The 23344-nt window shown below is 34.0% G+C and overlaps 1 protein-coding gene across 1 annotated transcript; it reads right to left on the bottom strand.

The window, feature by feature from the left end:
• Window positions 1-248: 248 nt before the first annotated feature.
• On the bottom strand, window positions 249-23130 carry LOC143227141 (ras-related and estrogen-regulated growth inhibitor-like). Its single transcript, XM_076458646.1, has 4 exons — window positions 22720-23130; window positions 14048-14104; window positions 9093-9172; window positions 249-1245 (listed from the first exon to the last, which is right to left on the bottom strand). Exons 1-4 carry the CDS (start codon window positions 22886-22888, stop codon window positions 556-558), a joined length of 996 nt encoding a protein of 331 aa, XP_076314761.1. The 5' UTR covers window positions 22889-23130; the 3' UTR covers window positions 249-555.
• Between the last annotated feature and the right edge of the window lie 214 nt (window positions 23131-23344).

The raw sequence follows: 23344 nt of genomic DNA, 5'->3' as shown, positions 1-23344 counted from the left end.
TTTATACCTTATCTTTTTTTACTTTATGTGCTTTCTTAGTTTAGCATTAACAATAACTAATGTGATTTATTTTCCGTTAAAACAGTTAATAAAATTTACTGTTGTAAGCACATTGTTTCTTCTGTCTTACATTAAAAAGTTAAAACTTGTATATTATTTTTGAATATCGTACACTAACGCTATATTTATATCTCTTTATTGTGATCTCTGTGTACATACATTTTTAATAAAAAAATTAAATACCACATATGAGAATCTGTTCACTTCACTCAAAATTAAGAAAATACTTTATTACCTATTAAACGATATTTACTGGTTATTTATCTTATTTAGAACTAGTGCAATACAGAATATATATAGCCCTCACCGTACAAACATACTGCAATTTATAAGTCTGCGTGCATGGATTTACAAATATTTATATAATAATATCCAATTAATAGCAGCCAAGCAATTCGTTAACAAATTTTGGTTTTGACTTTCTGTTAACCTCATGACAAAATAATAGCATAACTTAAGTCTGCGTAAAGGATGAATTAAAACGTTGACCTTATGTTAGTTTGATTCACTTCCACGCATGCTTATACTCATTCTGCGAGTCTGAAGAGGAGAGCTGGCTGCACTGTGAAACCTAGTTGTCCTAAATCGCCATCTAGCGGATGTTTGTATTGTTCCATCTGTACAAGCTCGTTCTCGGAATCTGACCGGCACCGACTCGTTCAACGGTCGAATTGGTTGCTCAGAAAGGTTCTTGACTGGTTTTACATAAGGCTTTTCTTCCTGAAAGCTCATCAGTGGAGTTTTACTAGTGACTGGAAACTTTTTAAATGACTGTCCTGTTCCCACATCACTAGAACAACGTCTCATTTTGCTTGTTTTGTTCCAAGTTTTCCAGTTCTGGTAAAGATCTCTAAAGACCCTTTCAACATCATCAATTGATTCTCTGACGGATATCTCGTGGAAGCCCACACAGCCGATTTCATGACTTCGGCGTTCTCCTTCCACTCTTGATATCATCCTGTCGCCATATTGGTCAGCCTTGTTTCCAACCAACAAAACAGGAACGTCGGTGAAATGGCCTGGAAGTAACTGAGTACCCAGTATGCGGCAACGTTTGTTATAAAGGTTGATGAGAAACTTTAAACGGTTACATTCATCAAAACTGCATTTATCGGTTACAGAATACATTAAAATAAATGCGTCAGCCCATCGAATATTGGACTCCAAAAAGAATGGTTCTGTATCCTAAAGAAACAAACAAATAAGCTATTTATGTGATTTCTGATAAAACCTAATGTTAGAAGGTATCGTTAAAAGTATGTTAACATTCTACTATACATTTATTATGAAATATCTACATTTTCAAAAGATAACATAATATAGAATAAGAATAGTAAAAGTGATCCCTGAAACTAAAGAAAGAAAATAATTAATATTCCAGCAAATACTTGTTTAAATGTTTTCACTGAAGGTTTGGATTTTAGAATAATACGTGATATTCAATAGCTAACTTCGCTTGGCAAAGTGAGATCCAACTTTTAATAAAGAAAAACATCTTCAAATTTATTTGATTATTACTTTCTAGCTACAGTTACGTAGCAAATATCAAGTTATCGATACAAAGTGTCAAACAAACCAACTAACTGTATCTTTCCAGTATCAGGGCAACATGTTTAATTTCTTCGTTCATTTCTGGCATATATAAGTGTTCTGTTTTTTGTTTTTTTTGTTTTTGAATTTCGCACAGAGCTACTCGAGGGCTATCTGTGCTAGCCGTCCCTAATTTAGCAGTGTAAGACTAGAGGGAAGGCAGCTAATCATCACCACCCATCGCCAACTCTTGGGCTACTCTTTTACCAACGAATAGTGGGATTGACCATTACATAATAACGCCCCCACGGCTGGGAGAGCGAGCATGTTAGGCGCGACTCGGGCGCGAACCCGCGACCCTCAGATTACGAAGCGCACACGCTAGGCCATGCCAGGCCCTATAAGTGTTCTATAAGATGCTATTATTATGTGCTAAAGCTTAACACAGAAACAAAATCAAAATAAGAAACACAGAAAACGATGTAAGGGATTCTAATAAAAAGGATGGAGGTGAAAAGTTACAAACATGTCTGCGAAAAATATCCAATAACATAGTTTAATTCAACGTAAAAAAGCGGAGTGGATGAAGCTAGGATGCTTAGAAGCCCACAAGTCTGTTTTTACCTAAATTCTCACTCATTGTCTATAGCCAATACTTTACGTTTCAATAGCCTCAGAAACTGAACATAAATCGTACTGCAAAACAAAGGGCCCGGCATGGCCAAGCGTGTTAAGGCGTTCAACTTCGTAATCTGAGGGTCGCAGGTTCGAATCCCGGTCGCACAAACCATGCTCGCCCTCCCAGCCATGGGGGCGTTATAAAGTGACGGTCAATCCCACTATTCGTTGGCAAAAGAGCAGCCCAAGAATTGGCGGTGGGTGGTGATGACTAGCTGCCTTCCTTCTAGTCTTACACTGTTAAATTAGGGACGGCTAGCGCAGATAGCTCTCGAGTAGCTTTGCGCGAAATTCAAAAACAAACAAGCATAACAAAGTTAACCTATTATGCTCTTGAACAGCTGAACATCCAACCAAAAATTTATTTCAGATTTAGATGTTTTACATCTCGACTTACATAAGTAAAAGTCGAATAAACAAATGAAAGTTTTTGTTTTTTTGTAAATAACGTATACTCGTTAATTAAACATAACCGTTTTTGTGTTTTTTCCCAAAATCTATAATCTTGGTAGTGAAACTATGAATGACGTAAAGGTCTAATCTGTTCTTTGTTTCTTTACTTTACCTTAGATTAAATTCACTGAATAGGATAATGATGAGCAACGGACTTTATACTAAACCTTGTAAATGATTAGCAATTGTGTAATACCACGTGAATGTTTCCATAGCAACTCCAATTTGTTATATTACCCTTGCTTTTAATTAACTAACATAAAGTAAGTAAGTAAATTAAGAGAAGAAGGGCTAGAACTCGAGAAACTTAAAAGTTCGCGATACCCAAATCAAAGACAATGTGTAGTACGTAAATACCTTGTAACTGTTTTATATGTGACAACGTAAATGTTAAATAACATAATATACAAGACTTAACTATACAGATGCGGTCCGGCATGGTCAAGTGGTTAAGGTACTCGACTCGAAATAAGAGGGTCGCGGATTCGAATCCCCGTCACCCCAAATATGCTCGCCCTCTCAGCCGTCGGGATGTTATAACGCTAGGTTAATCCCACTATTTGCTAGTAAAAGAGTAGCCCAAGAGTTGGCGATGGGTAGTGATGACTAGCTGCGCTGCCTGCCCTTTAATCTTACAGTGCTCAGTTAGGGACGGCTAGCGCACATAGCCCTTGTGTAACTTTGCACGAAATTCAAAACAAAACAAACTACACAGATGTGAAGACCTGAAAAATACTTTTCTTTAATACTGTGATTTTGTTTTTAAAAAAGTAATCGTTTTGGCCCGGCATGGCCAAGCGTGTTAAGACGTGCGACTCGTAATCTGAAGGTCGCGGGTTCGCATCCCCGTCACGCCAAACATGCTCGCCCTTTCAGCCGTGGGGGCGTTATAATATGACGGTCAATCCCACTATTCGTTGGTACAAAAGTAGCCCAAGAGTTGGCGGTGGGTGGTGATGACTAGCTGCCTTCCGTCTAGTCTTACACTGCTAAATTAGGGACGGCTAGCACAGATAGCCCTCTAGTAGCTTTGTGCGAAATTCAAAAAACAAACAAACAAACAAGTAATCCTTTTATGACCGATTTCACAAATTTACTCACCAAATGGTGAGTGCTTATTTGAGTTCCAAAAGTACATATTTATGATAAAACAACATAAATTAATAAAAGTATTGGAAGAATAACGGGGGAAATATATTTGTACTTAGTCAACAATTTTACTTCATCTTAAATGGCGAAATTGATTAAAATTTCGTACTCGTATTTCAACGGGCTCAGCTATTGGCCTGTTGTCAGAAACTATAATATGTTATAGTGAAAGACGAACTGAAACACTTAGGCAAACGATTTATTTTTTGTTTCTTACAGACCGTTTTCATAGAGTGATATAGTTTATTATTCCATAAATAAAGACTCGTATAGTACGTATTTTCGATCTGTACCTTTCGCGTCGTTCACGTTTGAACGACAACTGTAATTAATCGTTAATTTACATCTTCATTCGATGACTCTACGTTCTATATATTAAAGGAAGTGGCATGAGAAAACAATAACATTCCACTGTAACAAGGACTGTGTGTCGAGTAATGTATACTCTTCAAAAAAAGAAACACAAAAGGGATATTTTTTTATTTTAAAGAGAAATATATGTGATAACTTTACAAGCTCAGAGTATGTGATGTTACACGTGTTAAGGCACTGATTGTCAGACCAAAGTGACAATAAAAGTTGTGCACTTTGACAACGGAGGAAAACATCGGATTTTTCGCCAAAACGCATTCGTGTCCAATAAATTTGTTTGAGAGATCTGCATGTTCTGCAAGTGCCACATGTGCAAAATCCCTATAAAAGTGACGGGTTCTCGGTTTCCATAGCTCAGTGTTAAGCCACCGACACGCAATACAGTTACGCTAAGACTGACTGAAGCACAACGCAACAACGCCATTGGTCGCTTGGAAGCAGGCGAATCTCGATCAGATGTTGCCAGAGCTGTGAATGTCCAACCAAGCACTATCACAAGGCAATGGAATCGTCACCAACAACATTGATCAACTCGTGACCGTCCACGATCTGGCAGACCTCGTGTGACCACGCCCGCACAAGATTGCAACATCCGGTTACGTCACCTTCGGGATAAAACCACCACTGCGAGGTCTACTGCCTAAACCATACCAGGGCTGCGTAGGATTTCCGATCAGACCGTACGCAACCGTCTACGAGATGCAGGAATCCGACCTCGACGTCCAGTTAGAGGCGTCATCCTCACCCAGCAACATCGTCAAGCACGGCTGCAGTGGACTCGGGCACATCGTATGGCCTCATCGACGATGGAGGCATGTTTGGTTCAGCGATGAATCACGTTTTATGCTTCATAGGCAGGATGGAAGGACCCGTGTTTACCGTCGCCGAGGTGAACGTTTTGCAGCAAACTGTGTGCAGGAAGTTGACAGATTTGGTGGTGGCAGCGTCATGATGTGGGCTGCCATCGCCTACAATGCCAGAACAAACCTTTTGCACATTCGAGGGAATCTTACGGCTCAACGATACGTCGACGAGATTCTTAGGCCCCATGTGCAATCCATCATGGTGAACGTCAACGACGTTTTTCAACATGACAACGCCCGTCCTCATACAGCCCGATTCACCACTGTCTTCTTGAGACACCACAACATCAACGTTTTTCCCTGGCCCTCCAGATCACCAGATTTAAACCCCATCGAACATCTTTGGGACGAGTTGGACCGACGTCTGCGACGGCGACAACCTCAACCGCAGACTCTACCTCAGCTTGCAGCAGCTTTGCAGGCTGAGTGGACAGCCATTCCACAGGATGTGATTCGTCATCTCATCGCTTCTATGGGCAGGAGATGCCAAGCAGTTATTGATGCTCACGGGGGGCATACTCGTTATTGACGTTGAGTGACGTTAAACTTCAACTAGTGAGCGTGGACTTTGCCTTTGCAGACTTTGGATGTTCAGCAGTGAATGTGCAAAGTTTCACACATGTCATACAGAACTACCCGGAATAAACTTGTTAACAATTTGTCTCAAATTTTGCCTTTTGCGTTTCTTTTTTTGAAGAGTGTATATTATGTCATGAATGCTTTGTTAAATATCAGGAGCCTCGGTGATCAAATTGTTGACGAATATGCAACTAGACCTAACCAAATGTCTATAATGTAATACTTTGTACTAAAAATGCAATTACATAGCTGTTACATTTTAAAGAAATTGTCATCCAAGATAATTCGTATATATTGGAATCATTTATGAACCTTACCAGAGCTATATGATTAACTTGTAACTTTCATAATCAAGAGAAAATCTTGTTCAAGATCATTTCTATGCTAATATTAGAGTAATAAATGTGTAAATAAAAATTAAAAGTGAGATACAGTTTAGAACATGAGGATTACTGTGCTTTATGAGCATGTAACGTAACATTAAAGCATATTTTAAAATTTACATTATTAGAAAATTACGAAACTTAGCCGTAAGATTTCGTTTATAATTAAACACTCAATAACAAAATATATACATGTGATTAAAATATTTTGCGTGATATTTTGGAAATAACATAACATCTCGCATGCTAAATTATTCGGATATTATTTCCAATATAAAGGGCCCGGCATGGCCAGGTGGTTAAGACACTCAACTGGTAATCTGAAGGTCGCGAGTTCCAATCCCCATCACACCCAAAATGCTCGCCCTTTCAGCCGTGGGGACTCTATAATGTGCGGTTAATCCAACTATTTGTTGGTAAGACAGTAGCCCAAGAGTTGGCGGTAGATGGTGATGTCTAGCTGCCTTTCCTCTAGTCTTACACTTCTAAATTAGGGACGGCTAACGCAGATAGCCCTTGAGTAGTTTTGCGCGAAATTCGAAACAAACCAGACCAATAAAAGGAAAAATTTCGTAAGTGATACTGAATTACTCGAAATTTAATATAAAAAGCAATTCAAAGAGAAAACAAACACTTCTCTTATCAAGCTATTCGTTATTAATCCGTAAGTTAAGTTTGGTAATTTTGCATAGTCTTGTTTTGAAGTACACAGAAAGTATACACACTGCTCAGGAATATACAGTTTTCACATGTAGCAAACAGTGGTACTACATATAATACGAGCATATCTTAAACAGTTCTCAGACGTAGTACTTAGATTAAGAGGTATGCTAATTCTTGTGAGTTTTATACGTTCTGCAGAAGTACTTATGACTGATATAGGACTGGAGAAAGCTTTGCACCAGTTTTTGCCGGTGTTACCAAAATGCTCTCTAGGAAAAAAGAATCCTAAGAAGTGAAGTTATATCGAATGCTAGGAGAAGAATTACTTTATGATATTTTTGCTAGTGTCAAACTCTTGATAATTTGGAGAAACACCTTTAGAGTACATCACAAAAAGTAGAACTCGCAAGTGTTGGGTAGGTATTTTCCTGCGACCAGTTTCCATAATGATCATGTTTGTTCATGCTAAAAGAAAAGGTGAATGGGTGCTTCAGTTTGAGGCTGTATGATTTATTATGCTGAATAATAAGCCACAGAACAGGTTCGTTATTCAAGTCATTGTTTATACCATCTCAGGTCTATGGAAGATTTGCCAAATGAAGCTTTGAATAAGTTCATGAAGGGACACCATGTTTTGCGGCAGAATACAATCTTCTGTAATGGTATTTGATTTGACTAGTTTATAGAAAAAAACATTCGTGAGATATGAGAAGAACAAAGAGGAATTATTATATACACTTTAAAACCAGAAGCTTTGAAAACTTGAAGCTTGAGTATGAATTCAAATGAACGGTTCTGAAAGTCTTATCAAATACGACCAACCATGATCCCACAAAAAACAAGAATTCCACAAAGAGAAAGTAAAAGCAAGAATCAAGAGCGATGAAGTTGACAGAAAGGTATCGAGGGAACAGCTGAAACTGTGCATGAGTCCAAAGAGTACATAGTTTTCATAGAAATGCCCAAGAGCGCCTGGCTGGTATCATTCAGATTACACTGCACAACAAAGTTTTTGCTTCTTGAACACTGTTGGATGTTCCTTATAGATTTTTGGCTGCTGATCACGAAAGTTACATCCAAATTTGCCCATCACGTACCGTTTCATCGAAATATTCAGTTTCACCAGGACATTGTTACAATGGAAAAACGATATCAGGGCAACTGGAATCCGTCAATGCTTCCTGACTACTGTTGGACATGGCAACCTGATGCACCGAACATTGAATACAAACGAAAATCAGGAGCAAAACACTTTTAATTATGTTGAACTTAATAGCGTATTAGAAACATAAACGCAATTAAATAAGTTTATGCCGGTAAACAGTTAACTGTCTATTTCTCAAAGTTCCTACAAGCAAAACCAAAACTATATTTGTGTATATCCACCAGGTACCTGTCACAATCAGAAAAAAACGTTTCAGGAAGCAAAACTTTTCAAAAAAATTGTTGTGCAGTGTTATATAAGAATAGCCAATGGATATACATAAACTGCAAAGACAGACACTTTCTATGCTGCAAAACAAGTCAAGTAGACCCCTCCCCCCATCGCTGGTGATATGAAAATATATTTATAAGTATTCTTACTTGACAAACATTGAAAACTAGTTTCGCAAAAAATATCTATCATTCATATTTTATTTTAACGGTGTATTTACATTCAGTTTAACAATAAAATATAAACTGAAAATGCATTATAAAGTTACTTTTAAACATGACGCTATTTTATGGACGTAAAGTCCCCAGCTGGGACAGCGATAAGACTACAGATTTGCAACATTAAACTCGATTCCCTCGGTGGACTCAGAAGATATCCCAAAATGGGTTTGCTATAAGAAAAATACAAATAAATATATGCTCCACAGTAACGTAACAATATGTCTACTGGCGCATACTACTAGAAATCAAGTTTTGATACTCGTGGTGGGCAGAGAACAGATAGCCCATTGTGTAACTTTATGCTCAGTAACAGATAACAGAGGATGTAAGTCATATTTATCAATTTTTGCACCTGCATTTTAAACATAAGGTAGCCAGTTATCCTTATCGTACTTTCTGGAACATAGTCACGTTGATTCAACATTTTAAAGGCACACATAAATACTAAAACAATACATTCCTTACTCTTGCGGCTACATTGCCAATTTTCTCCCTCTGTCTTGGTCTAATATATAAAGAGTAGTTACAAAAATAATAAACCTTCTCCTGTTTTAATTGTAACAGTCTGTAAAACGGACACAACTGTTGTTGTACAAATATGTTTAAAGGCAGCTTCTCCTAAGGCCATTTGTTGTTGTTTTTAATTTGAACATTGCTAAGAAGCCAAGACTTAAACGACGTGAAAAATACTCCTAGTCCTACTTACGTGACTATGTCCTGCGCTGTCCAGAATGTGAAAGATAACTGACTCGTTATTGACGCTAGTTTCATGGGTGTAAACGTCCTCTGAAAGAAAATAATAATATCGAAACCAATCTCAGCCTTAAATCGCATAAAGTGAAAGTGATTACATTATATATATATATCGAGAGAAAAAAACGGTCATAATTCGGATTCTTTCTTTTCATTTCCCTTTCAAAGAATACAAATACTTATTAAAAATATAAGCAAAAACAGTTGTTACAAATAAACAACAACGTTAATATACCTATTAGAAACTATAGATCGATGTTGATGTTTTGTGACTAAATTATACATCAAAGCATGACCATAATGGATTTACATATTGTATAGCAAATATTTACTTCATTATTCTTTATAAAAATCATGGACAACGCTGACCCTCCTTTAAATTATTCAGATAATTCCTATCTTCTGTATTTTAGTAAACTATCATATAATATTTATTTTATTATATCAGTATTAACAGTTTTTAACATTTATACCTGTATTAACTAATAATATTATTTTTGCTATGCCAACGTTATCAACCGCTACTACAAATACAATTTGTATTTTTAACTATTTTTTTAGAAGTCACTGGATCAGAGCTGAATTATTTTCCATACGAATATGGATACTTTCATGAAATGGATAAATATTTTGTTTAAATATTCTTTAGTATTCGCCAAAAACAAAAAAACATGAAAACTACACAACGTTTTTGAACTCGCTACAGTGAAATACGTCATTTAAGTAGGAAGATAAGTAATGATTTTGTAGTACAAATAATTTTCACGAGATTTCATTTTTGTTTCGAATGTTTACTATCTGATATTTCTTTCCACTCACAGCCCTTAAAGCAAATTTCAAAATACCAAAGTTTTGTTCTCCTTTCTATGAATAAAAGTACACTTCATTGTGTCAGAATCTAGGTTATAAAATAAAGTAACAATATTCGATTCACTTTATATAACAAAAACAGGTATTATCTCTTTTTAACTAAATATATCAAAATACTGGGTACTTCCTTGAATTTTTCAATTTCAAATGTTCCTTAAAACCAGCGTTAATAAATATATCCAAAGAATATTAAGAACCAAACAAAATACAATCTAAAGGAAGTAGCGAACAAAGCTTGGTGCTGTTTGACTTCAAGTATAAAACTTATTACTAAAATTGATAACCATTATGAATAGGAAGGATGAGTGACGTAATGCTTATTTTTTTCTTTGAAGCTAGCAATTTATTCAGATCTTAATGTCTTCATTCACTTTTTCCCAATAGTGAGGGTACGCTTGTAAATTTTTATGCAAATAACTTGTATTTAGAATAACAACGTTACAAACTTCCATGAAATATGAAAGTATAGGGCAAATATACATAATGTACATATCTTGGGTACGTTATACTGAAAAACATTTAGAGCCTTACGATGCTATCACGTGCTCCCAGTCGATAAGCCATGAAACTAAGGGCTTATAACACTAAAACTCTGATCTCGATACCCGCGGAAGGTGTAGTAATAACAAACATGTAAAAGTTGTTACAGCTCATGCTCTATTTTAGTGGTGCGCAAATTTTTATATTGTTTCCCACTACCTAAACATGAGCTTTATTGTGCTCCACCCATGCACCATTTATACACTATTTGTTTATATACTTTGCATGTTCTTTTTCCATATTAATTGTTGTAACTATATAACTTACTAGTGGTAAAATTTGTAAAGTAGGTTTTGAAAATTATTTATTTCAAAATATGTACTTTCGGATGTAATCTAAATTCTCCTATAATCGTATATGCGCGCCCCCTAAAGACTCTTCACGACTCTACTTGACAACAGTGCATCTTGTTAATAACCTCGTAAGTGTAGTTTTCATTGCAAAATGATCTACAGTAAGACTGCCATGCCTAAATCCCATGAACATATGAAACTATGCGTTCTCAATGATCCTTTCAGAGAGCTTTGCAGATTACTGGTTAAGAATATTGTCTTTATGATACAGAGAAATCCCAAGCAACATCATTTGAACAAAAATTATTTTTCAAGTTACTTATTATTTTAATGCCTAAAGAATCTTTATATTATAGGTATAAATATATGGATTATTTTAGCAAATAATAACAAACCACATCGCGCTATCCGCTGAGTCCACCGGGGGGAATCGAACCCCCTGATGTTAGCGTTGTAAAGCCGTAGCGGGGGACGATTGTTTTAGTGCCAAACCACACTATGTCCGCCCAATTCTTGCATTTTAGTATTATAAACACTGAAGTTTATTTCTGACCCACTGGGGAAAAATAAATTTGTCTTGTTTGTAACTAGGTGTAAAGCTACTCAATAGACTATTGATATTGTGCCCACCATTTGTATCGAAACCCGAGTTTTAGCGTTATAAGCCAACAGACTTACAGCTGAGCCACTGATAAATAGATATTGATCATAAACAAATAACTTATGACAACACATGCACAGTATTAATAAATATTAACATTATAAGCCAAAACTAATTTCTCATTAATTTCTTTCTTTACTTATAGCCTCCCTTTTCCCAGTGTTTGCAGTATGCCGAGCACAGGTAGTTCACTACGAACAAACTAATTTGTACTTATGGAGATTCTCACGAAATACAACTTTGAGCATACAATATTTATTTTATGTTCATTTTTATGCTCTATTATGTCTCAGAAAAATAACTAACTTCCAATCTATATTTTTAATCATATCAGAAAATAATAAAAATAATCTGTATAGCTTTAAAATTAATATCTTAATTTTCGTAAATAAATATCATCAACAGAAAAGTTTACAATAATTTTGTCCTTTGCTGTTTCTATAACTAAAAGCTATAAAGCTTTGTATAATATTAAATTAATAACAATAAGTTAACTAAAGATGTTTTTAGATTTTTCTTAATCTGTCCATTGCTGCGTGAAATCAAAAGTGGATAAAATGTAGCATCTGAACTTTATGTTTTACCTCTCACTGTCCAGTAAGGTTTTCTTTCAGTACTAGCGTGTATGTGTATTTTCTTATAGCAAAGCCTCATCGGGTTATCTGTTAAGTCCACCGAAGGGAATCGAGCCCCTGATTTTAGCGTTGTAAATCCGAAGACTTACCGCTGTACCAGCAGGGGACTTCAGTACCAGGGCTTATCAGTTGAGTTGGATAGTCAGAGGCAAAAGATTTTACTTTTAAAGATACGGTTTAAACGTCGAAAATCGACAAACAATTCAATAAACGATGACCCTAAAATTTATTATAAAGACTAAATGCAAATTTAATTTTACATTTTTGTGATGATAAGACACAATGGACAAATAAATAGATAGTATACTTCCTATCTTAATAACAAAACATTTGGTGTTTCAAGTATTAAAATGGAAGTGAAATTTTACAATTTATTTAAATAATTAAAGTTTGAAATGTGTTGTACATATAATATGTTCATAAAAAGTAATAAAATTTTAAATACTATCTGGGAGAGGTTCCTCTGAAGACTGCTTTGTCCTATCTCTTTCATTTACCATTTGTAATTTTATTTAAACAAAACCTAAAAGTTGATGTTTTTTGGTAGTTAAAAACTCAAACTACTTTCCATGTTATATCCTATTACGTGAAAAATGTCCAATGCTATATTTCTTTGTCTCCGATTTTTAAGCAGAGTTAAACAAAAACTATCTGCACATAGTCGATCACAATTTTGAAGTGATAGTTTAGAAGAAAAGTGTCCGTCCTGGGTTACTTCTCCATGACGGAATAAGGAATTTGTCGTGAGTGTTATAAGTCACGCATGGCTATAAAATATGGAGAAAAAGTGTCCCGTCTCGACACGAACCCTCGGTCTTACAGTCCGAGTATGACAACCATTCCACCCCTCCTCAACGTTCAGTTAACTTATTTGATATGTTTATATGTTTTCTACAGCTAATTAACTTTTCTGTTTCCAAAGCATTAGAACAAAGAAGCTTAATAACAGTCGTTCATTAATCTGCTCATGTTCGTATTAGATTATATGATTCATTTACTAGCGTACAGGTGGCGTCAATATGCGTTGAGATGAGATAAAAAATGGAATATATCTTCCTGTGTACTATTTATAATATAATAGTATTCAGTGTTTGTATGTATGTGTGTCACATGACTCCTCCTAAGCAGCTGGTCGCCCGACTTCACAGTGGCATGTCTGAGGACTTATATTGCTAGAAACCAGATTTTGATACCCGTGGTGGGCAGAGCACAGATAGCCCTTTGTGCAGCTTTGTGTAAAGTAACAAAACAAATAAACAAACCAAGGTTTGCAAAAATGTAAAACATTTCATCCAACCCCTGAGGAAACCAGGGTATTTTGCGAAAACATTTTTACGGGAATTATCCGAAAGTGGATTCCAAATTTAACATTGAATTACATTAAGGCAGGTAAATAGCTAGACAATCTGATTACCATTCGTAACTTGGTTAACTAAATTAAATTTGCATTACAAAGACCCTGTAAATCTGAGCTATAAGTCACCAGGTTTGATAGTTTATTATTACCTGATAGGAATGTTGATTAAAATATACGTTAACAGCAAAAGAAGTGTATAAAATGTTAAAAGTACAATATTATTTAAATTAACGATACGCTTCGAGTTTATTTATTTTTTAAAGTGGCACAAGAAACACATAAATAGCGTTTCTAGTAATAATATTTTTACCTACTAAAGTGTGTGTTTTTCTTATAGCTAAGCCACAAAGGGTTATCTTCTCAGCCCACCGAGGGGAATCGAACCCCTGATTTTAGCGTTGTAAATCCAGAGACATACCGCTGCACTAACGGAGGGCCTATTTAAGTGATTAATATTAACTATTAATTCAATATTTTTTATTTATTAGATTGGAAGCTGTAAATCAGAATAAATACTTAAAAGAATATCTGATAAGTACAAACAGTTCTTACCCAAAGTTGGGTCATAATCTCCAATAAACCTCTTGGTAATGAATCGAACCGTGAGAGCTGTAATGTAAATACATGTATATATTATAAGAAATACAAGGACAATTTTTTTTATTTAGAACATGAGTAAACGTTTGGAAAGTTAACTGCTCTATAAATTTCAGATTTACTTAATATCTCTTTTGGAAAGGAAATTACCATCGAATATAACCAAATAACTCACTGTTGCATTAAAAATATTAAAAGAAGAAGAAGCCAAGCAAGCCTCTGCATTTGTTCAACTAGTTTGCAAAATATTGCAAAATGAACGCTGTTTAGAAACATAATAATAATACTATAGTTGAAGTTAAGTATAATGAAGTTACCACTTTTTTGACCGGCTCAAAAAAATTTAATAAGTACGAATAAGATATTATTGATTACACTTGTCATAAGACATTAGCAGTAATTATAGTAATACATACTTTATTCAGTCCCTTATGAATTCTTAAGAAGAGTGTATAACAACAGTATTTGAATTACACAATGTCCGTCATGACCCAGCATGATCAGGTGGTTAATGCATTCGACTCGTGATTCGAGGGTCGGAGGTTTGAATCCCCGTCACAATGAACATGCTCGCCCTTTCAGTTGTTGAGGCGTTGTAATGTGACAGTCACTATTTCATTATTCGTTGATAAAAGAGTAGCCCAAGAGTTGGCTGTGGGTGGTGATGACTAGCTCCCTTTCCTTTAGTCTTGCACTGTTAAATTAGGAATGGCTAGCGCAGATAGCCCTCGTGTAGCATTGCCCAAAATTCAAAAACAAACAAACAAATGTTCGTCATATCCATTGTCCACTCAGTGTCAATAAATGAAGATGACATAAATACCGTGTTTACTCGCTTATAAGACGGGGATTTTTCCTCGAGATTTCGGGCTCAAATTGAGGGGCCCGTCTTATAGGCGAGGTCTACAGACATAGAAAATAAATTTACCATTATAAACTAATAATTATCGATAAAATACCAAATAATTCATTCACATCAGCATTTCAACTGATGTAAACTTTTTTTCTGTTGTAAAAGTCAAAGGTTTGTGAAAGAACGAAGTGAGTGGGTGGCTTAGATGCATAATTAATTGCTTATATAAGTATGTATCGGGAAGACACTTGCATGACATCAGACGATATATGTGTATAGTGTTACCTGAGTTTAGTTAAGTTTTATTAAGTTTATTTACAAATCTGGTTGTTTTACGTTAAGAAACATATTTAAATAATTTAACTTTGCTTTTCTTACAGAAACAGTGACAGAACAGTGTTCCAACTAAGTTGATATCAAAATTGTAGTTGCGATTGTAAAGACGATTGGACATCATTAACTGCTAAAGCAAAATTACTTTAATTAATAATCTTAAACATCATTGTGTGTTTCTCTTTCCTTCAGGGCATGTCTGCTGTTACAACATCCAATCAACGTACGTTTTCCTAATCCTTATGTTTTGATGTAAAAGTTCGTAGATTGTCTAATAATTTACATGAAAGAAACAATTTCAATTTCAAATAATACAAACGTACTTTTCCTGTAGTTTTAGAAATGCAATCAAGCTTTCTTAAAGTTTAAAATACATTAACACTCATACTAAAAATCTGTCTTCGGGCTTCATCATTGTCAGCAAATTCCTTCCGCTTATACTTAGCAAAAATATGAACACGTAAACATTTTCAAGAAGTAAAAACTACAAAACCTCCTTAATACGATATGAAGATAGAGAACTTCCAGTTTAGTAAATAATTCTAAAAGCTGCCCAACTAGCAAAGCATAATTTCGAGCAATATCATATTTCATTGTTAGGATTTCGAATTCAATACTTATAAAGGCAACACTGAGTGAAAAATGAATATAAGTTACTGAATAGCGTTTCCAAAGACCAATTTGTGTTGCATGTTGATTATAGTTCCGAATGGAAAAATATCATATTAGTAAAAAAAATAATAATTTTGTAGCTTCGAGAGATTTGCAGAACGCTCTGCTGATGTCTAATCGCAAATACATTATTTTATTCCAGAGCGGTTAATTAGGATAATCCTAAAGCATGTAGTGAAGCATATAGGTAATCATTCGTTCTACAAAAAATAACATACGCGCAGTAAATTTAAACTTTTATGTTTCAGTTCTTAACAATCGTGCTTATATTTTGAAATCAATAACTTGCAGCGGTTTCATTACTAAACGTATATTTTTTTCTTTATAAGTAAAAAAAAGTCATGAGTGTTCGGTTTAAGATTTCAAAAATAAATTTTACGTTTTGTCTTTGACTTAGAAAATAATTAGTAGTTATTGATTAAATATCAATAAATAAAAAAATACATTCCAACTGATAGGTTTAGTTATTTTTGATTAAGCGTAAAATTGTATCATTAACTGCTCCTAAAGCAAGGATAGAACTCCTATTCTAAAAATTATGATCTAACCAACGTGACAGTTTGACTTCCTTTATGAAAGACCTTTTATGTAAAAACATTTTTTTAAAATTTCAGATAGATAAGATATATCAAAGAAAAACAGCTGCTAATAATTTTCTATCGTTGGTGTTATCATCACTAAAGTATCTAAAGCTGTCTGTACTATGTTTAGTTGGCAGCTGATGATGATTTTGCTAATGTTTGGTCAACTATTTCAAAATGTAATGTACTTAACATTTCATTTATTAATAAAATAAAGTAGTTGTCCCTCTGTATTCAATTATTGCATAAATTACGAAATCACAGTAGTGGAATACGTTGGTGAGATTGTTAAGCGTAAATGTCTCATTGATTAATTTACAATAATCCTGCCTAAAACAATTTCAAGTGCTGCGGCTTTTGAGAATTTCACATCGTTTTTCTTTTTATTAGCTATATTTTTGTGCGCCAGCCGTATGAAGTGTGGGGCGCTCATATACTCAGTTCGATTTTATTATCCCTCAGAACCACACAAGCCTATGCTGAAACTGAAGTTCTTTTTAGCAGGAATAGAGTAACTTAATCTTTAAGAAAATGGTGTGGTCAAATACATCAGTCGAAAAGGTTGACCTTTGACCTTCAAAGTCCAAACCTGTAATTACATCTCAAATCGGTTAAAAGCTGCTATGTCTCTGCTAAAAAATAAAAATAATTTTTTTCACTATATTCAACAGTTGAAAAACTGTTCCACTGTGAAAGTTCAAAGGTGCTTCTCCCACACATACACACACACTTTTTACATTCTGTTGAGAGGTGGGATGTTACCTGGTTGTTTATTTCTTTCGTTAAATAAAAACTTACATGGTTTATTAAAATTCTGTTAAATATTATAAATAAAAACCGAACAGTTGTTTAAAATACCCTTTATAAAGTTATATAACAGCGTTATAATGCTCAGAACCCCCAGATAAATGTATCCATTTTATTTTACAGGTAAAACGCCTCTTGTTGCTAAACACTATATTGCGAGAGAATATTTTTATATTTTGGTGACTATGGCTAATACTTCAAACACTTATAATCTCTCGAATACCTATTTCTTTTGTTATTTGATACATATGACGTAGTTATTTACCTATGGATAGTTATTCTAGATTGAAGTATATTGTTAAGTGTTAATATCTGACAGGAAGTATCAATATTGTTTATTCATGTAAAGTCAAAGATAGTGTATTATAGAAAGACCTATCCTGGTTTAATTCCACTTTAGCGATTCCGTATTTTATAATTACAGTTCTCAACAATAACCTGTCATGGTGTAATCTTGTAAGTGTATATTTAATTCTATCGGAGTCTTAGCTCAACTAACATGAGCCACTGCGTGACAAATCCACTTAGTGCTGTAAGTTGAGAATTATTTTCTTATAGTTGTGTGAGTCTGTACATTGGTTTAAACAATATATTGTATAATCTCATTAATATATTTATACAAATGTAACAAATATAGAACCAATAACGCATAAACGATATAGATATGAAATCACAATAAAACTTATAGAAAACTTATCTGTCAACCACTCTCTCATTTAACAAAAGCAAAACTTTTTGTAAACCAAGTATGCCTTGTTTATACATAAGATATTTTTTTAAATATTTTACGATTATAGGAAGAAGTGGCTTAAACTAATTTTGCTCAGAATTGGCTAACTTTTGTTTAAGTAATTTCTTTCATCTTCTCATCTTGTCTTATTCTATATTTGAATTTGTTTAAACTGACTTCCTTCCACTTCCCAACTTCTTTCTCTCTATTTTTCTATTGAAACGTGAGTAATTTAAATTATTTCTACTTTTCCAGCTTGTCATATTCTAAGTTCGAATAATACTAAATCTACTTCTTTTTACTTTCCAGTTTGAGTTTTATTTTCTGTTTTCAAATTTAATTAAACTGATTTCTTTCTAATTCTCACCTTTTCATGATATTCAAGGTTGAGTAAACTGATTTTTTCTACTTCCACAATTTCTCCTATTTTCAAGTTTCCAATATTTTCATTATTTGTTTAATTGAAAATTCATATTTCTTGGTTTAAAAAGGTCATTTTGTTTCACCTATTTAGCAAATCAATTATTTCAAGCAATTATTACAGATAATTTAATTTTCAAGTAATCAACAAAGGTATGATTATAAATTAAATATAGACGCGTTTTTTTCTACATGTTAATGTTTTATTTGTTGATCGAGTCCTTACTAAGTACGAAATGGTGAGCGTAGCCCTAACATTACTGCTACCAGTAAAAAGTTTAGATAAATTAAATGTAAACCACCTTCCTTCTTGCATCAGTCCTAAGTTAAGCCTAATATACATAGGATTTTAATGTCTTATATATTGTAGAAAATTCAAGAAAACGAAATTTTATTGTTTCTTATATCCAATACAGAACTATAGTTTATAAAAAGCATAGTTTAATTTTGAATCGACCAAGTCTGTACAGAAACGTAAAATTAAAACGTATCTAATTCTTGTAGTCACAATAAACATTTTTGCTTAATTCCACCGTCTCTAGCTTTTTCTTGTATAGAAGGATAACAAAACAGCTACGCTGCCTTCTTCAATATCACGAAAGAAACCATTAAGCACAAGAAATTTGACTGATAGCAATATAACTGTCTTGTTTCATGTCTGCCAATTCTTTGCTGCATATCAAGAAAATTATACTAGACATCCTTCAATAACATAGGATTTATTGGTAACAATACAAATGTAGTCATGTGTATATTTGACAAACTTTTTGTTTAAAAATAGTCATTGATAATGGTATGACTGTCTTACTTCATATTTTCAAATCTTTATTCTGTCGTAAGCACAAAATACTGGCAACCTTTTCATGAAAATTATATCTTTGATAGCAATATGAATTACTTCCTCCATATTTTTCATACCTATGTTCTATAGCAAGAAAGGATATTGATAATGTAATATAGTTTTATTGCTTCATATCTTTTAAACTTTTACACTAAAGTAAGAAGAAAACACTACAGCAATTCGTAATTACAAACATTTCATTGATAACAATATAAACTGTCTTAATCCGTAATGACGAGAAAACTCACTTGTAGAGAATATTATATATGTAATATGGTTGGTATGGGTAGAGAAAACACTATATGCTAAACATATACTGCTGCATACCAAATATTCCCGATATCAGCAGAAAAATAACCAGCATTTGGCAAAACTTGTAACAAAATATGACATTCCAGTTAATACCAAATTTATTCAAAAACCAGGCACAAAACTAAAGTCTATACTATGTAAAAACTACACTAACAAACACCACACCAACATTATTTATAAAATACAATGTGATAACTGCCACGACTTCTATATTGGAGAAACAAGTAGAAAAATGGAAACCAGACTCAAAGAACACAAAACATCACCTTCACACGTTTTCGAACACTGCATATCAAATAAACCAACATAACCATAGAAAACACCCAAGTACTAAATAAAGAAATAAACATAAACAAACGCAAAGTTAAAGAAGTCTTACTTATACAACAATTCAAGCCCAAAATAAACCAATACAAAGAAACACCTTTCTACCTATATTAATAAATACAGTGGAGCGCTATTAAGCCACGGACCAGTAAACCGCGAAATTACTTAAGCCGCTGTAGCAAGTCTTGTGAGCGATGTGAGCGATGTGAGCGAGGATTATCGCGGCTCACCGCTAATTCAAGAACGTGTAAAAAAGCGGCTTACGAATTTAATCCTGGCTGTATAACTTCAAGGGGATATTTAAAAAGGATTTGCTTTAATTTGGGAAATAAATAAAATATATTACAATGGAAATCGACCGTTAATCTACCTTATCCGCTCTCTATGTCAGCTTTATGGAAGCCGCCATTGTTAGCGAATCACACCTCTTCATACATTAAAGTTAATTCGCGGTAAATCCGTGAAAAAAGTGATCAATAATTAAAATATTATTTTTAATTCGATAATCCGATATAATGATCACGCAATGGCCCGGATGAGGCTCCTCGGCGGAGCTGTTGGCAACTTCGGCTTTTCAGTCACAAAGGTTTAAGCCGCGGTTAAGCAGGTTGACCCCCCAAATACCGCGGCTTAACGGCGCTCCACTGTATATCGAACATCTAAGCACGCTCTCTACATTCCTACACAACCGCCTTCAAACATGTGGTTAGCTATCGGTCAGTTACCTCTTTCTTTCTTTGTGAACCTGACGATGACCGAAAAAGGTCAAAACGTTGTTCGCTTCTCTACATAGTGCTTTCTCTCCCTATACCAGCCGTTTTTACGTATATAATAAACTGTCTTGCCTCATGTTATGGATATAGAGTCTATATCATTGCTATATATTAATGGACTGATGCTAGATGCAACAAAGTCAACAGTACTGTGCGACGACCTTCCGTGGCTCAAAAACATAAAGCTAATAAAAAAAGAAAAAAGATGGAGATACGTTTTTGTGGAAGAAACACATTTTCAATAAAACTATTAAATTCTGCTGCAAGAAGAAAAAGTTCCCCAGGATATCCAGTTATGAGCCAAAAAACTTTATTTTTCTCTTAAAAAAAGAATAATTGATTGGTTTTGTTAGTGAAATAAAACACCTAACGCTAGTTTTCATCGAAAGTCATGTGCAATCATAAGTGTGTTTGTATGAGTGAATTCTTCACTCATAAGACTTCATCTTGTAATTAAGGAACCAATATCGTTATGATCCATCCAATCGAATAACGTGATGAGTATCATAGGACTTGTTTGTAGTTCTCTTCTATTATATGGTTCAACATTTATTTCAAACTTGTTTAATAAATGATATTTCAATGACATTTCTTAGTGAAAAAAAAAGCCTTAGCGAAAACTAAATCAACGAAAATACAATCTACAAGCAGCAATTTTTATCTCAAGTTCTCTGAACCGTAAGATGTTGTTTATCTCGAGAATACTAGATAGTAAATATACCTTTTAATAGAATCGAAAGACACACAAAGGACCTAGAATAAAGACGTTATTTATTTTATCGGAAAACACGGAAAACTTCATTACAAAGAATATCATATAGTTAGTTGGCTTCCTTATGCCAAGATTTGGAAAGAGAATCACCACAAGCTAGGAAATACATAAGAAGTATTTAGTATGTATTCCTAACTATTACCTGATTACATGCGATTAACAACCTCCAATGTTGATTTCTGAAAAGAAATCATCTAACCAGCTTGAAACATTTGCTGTTGTTTTATTTTCTCAATCTGCTCCATGAAGTTAGGTTAGTAGCAAAACTACTTCAACATAACATAACAGAAAGTAATTCTGTTGCATGAGGGGAATAAAAATTAGGTTGTTTGTCCATACAATTCCTTTTTTTTTTATTCTTTTCATTTTGGATAAGGAAAGAAAACGATCCAATAACAAACTGCTGTTTTGACTGATCTGCTACTTTAGCATTTATTACTTCCCGAACTTCAAATGCTGGTTTGAAGAATTAAGTCATTCTTGCTATTGTTTTCTTGGTATGAATTGATCGTTTGAAGAATTATTTTGGCTGTATTACTTCCTTCTTCACTGTGGCCTATAGTTTATTTTTTATTATTTTATTTTCTGCTACATTTGTGTCAAAATTGTGGGTGACTTTCCTGCTGAGCCACAAGTTAGGTCTCTTAAAAACATCAGCCAATAAGAGTATGAAGCAAATTGCTTATGTTATTCCAAGATGAACATGTCTATATAAAACTGATATAACGTAGTAGAATAGTAAAACTTTGTTGTAGCTGAATTGCAACTTCATTAAAACATACGAAACTTACTATAATGTTTGGGTATTCTGAGTTTTAGATATTGTTTTTCACGTGATTTGGTGTCTTTATTTTAAGTTTGATTTTTTCTCTTTGTTACTTTTTGTTTTACGATTTTATTTCCATTCTCTTTCTGTTTGTTTCGAATTACTCGCTTTTCTCGTTTTTTTGAAACTTACTGTACTTTTTCATTATTCTACTAATTATGCATTGTTTTTCACATGATGTGGTGTCTTTGTTATTCAGAGACCATTAATTAAAAGGCGTTTAATGCTTAGGTAGCTATCTGATCGAATAGTACTGTTATGTACTATAATTTATCCCGGATGAGTGTCCAAATTATTATGTTACTTAAGTAATTCTCGTGTAGCTTTGAGCGAAATTAAAAAAAACGAACAAACAAACACATAAAAGCAATATGGCTCACCTGACTTTCCAATTCCTGCTAGCCCTAATACCATAACTTTCAGTGTCTTTAGACGAGCCTGGTGTGAAAGTCTGCTGAACATCGACTTACCACCTGGAGATCGAGGTGGAAATATAGATGATGCAACTGTGTCTCCACTTGCATCCTCATGTGTCATTTGGTGGTGCATTTTGTTGCTGTCGTTTATCTGAATTTCACAAATAACCTACAAAAAAACTTAAGAAAAATTAATCCTTTTTTAAAATGAAAAACTACTCTTATGTCACCTTGTGCATCATTTCTCAAACCACTGTCCGAGAACTCCCAAATATTCTCGAAAGTATTCCAGGGGCTTCGCGATCATATCCGAAATTTTATAAAGATATTTAGAAACACGTGATTTGTAAAATAATAAAAGGCTTTTCGATAAAATAAATTTATTTCAATCAAAACGTTTAATTTTGGCATACAAATTTTTATGTGGAAGGATATTTTTTTCAAAGTAAAAATCATCGATTGGGGGTCTGCAAAAAATTGTAATTAACAAAAGTTCTCGAGTTATTAAAGTTTGAAAACCGATGAATAAGTTAGTGTGTACCCGTTACTTGAAGAATAGTTATTGTAAATACAAACCTAGTGAAAAGAA

Source organism: Tachypleus tridentatus, chromosome 9, assembly GCF_004210375.1.
Source record: "Tachypleus tridentatus isolate NWPU-2018 chromosome 9, ASM421037v1, whole genome shotgun sequence".
In the NCBI taxonomy this organism is placed as follows: Eukaryota; Metazoa; Arthropoda; class Merostomata; order Xiphosura; family Limulidae; genus Tachypleus; species Tachypleus tridentatus.
Note: the sequence above shows the minus strand (reverse complement) of the source record. Positions and strands in the feature narration are given on the sequence as shown.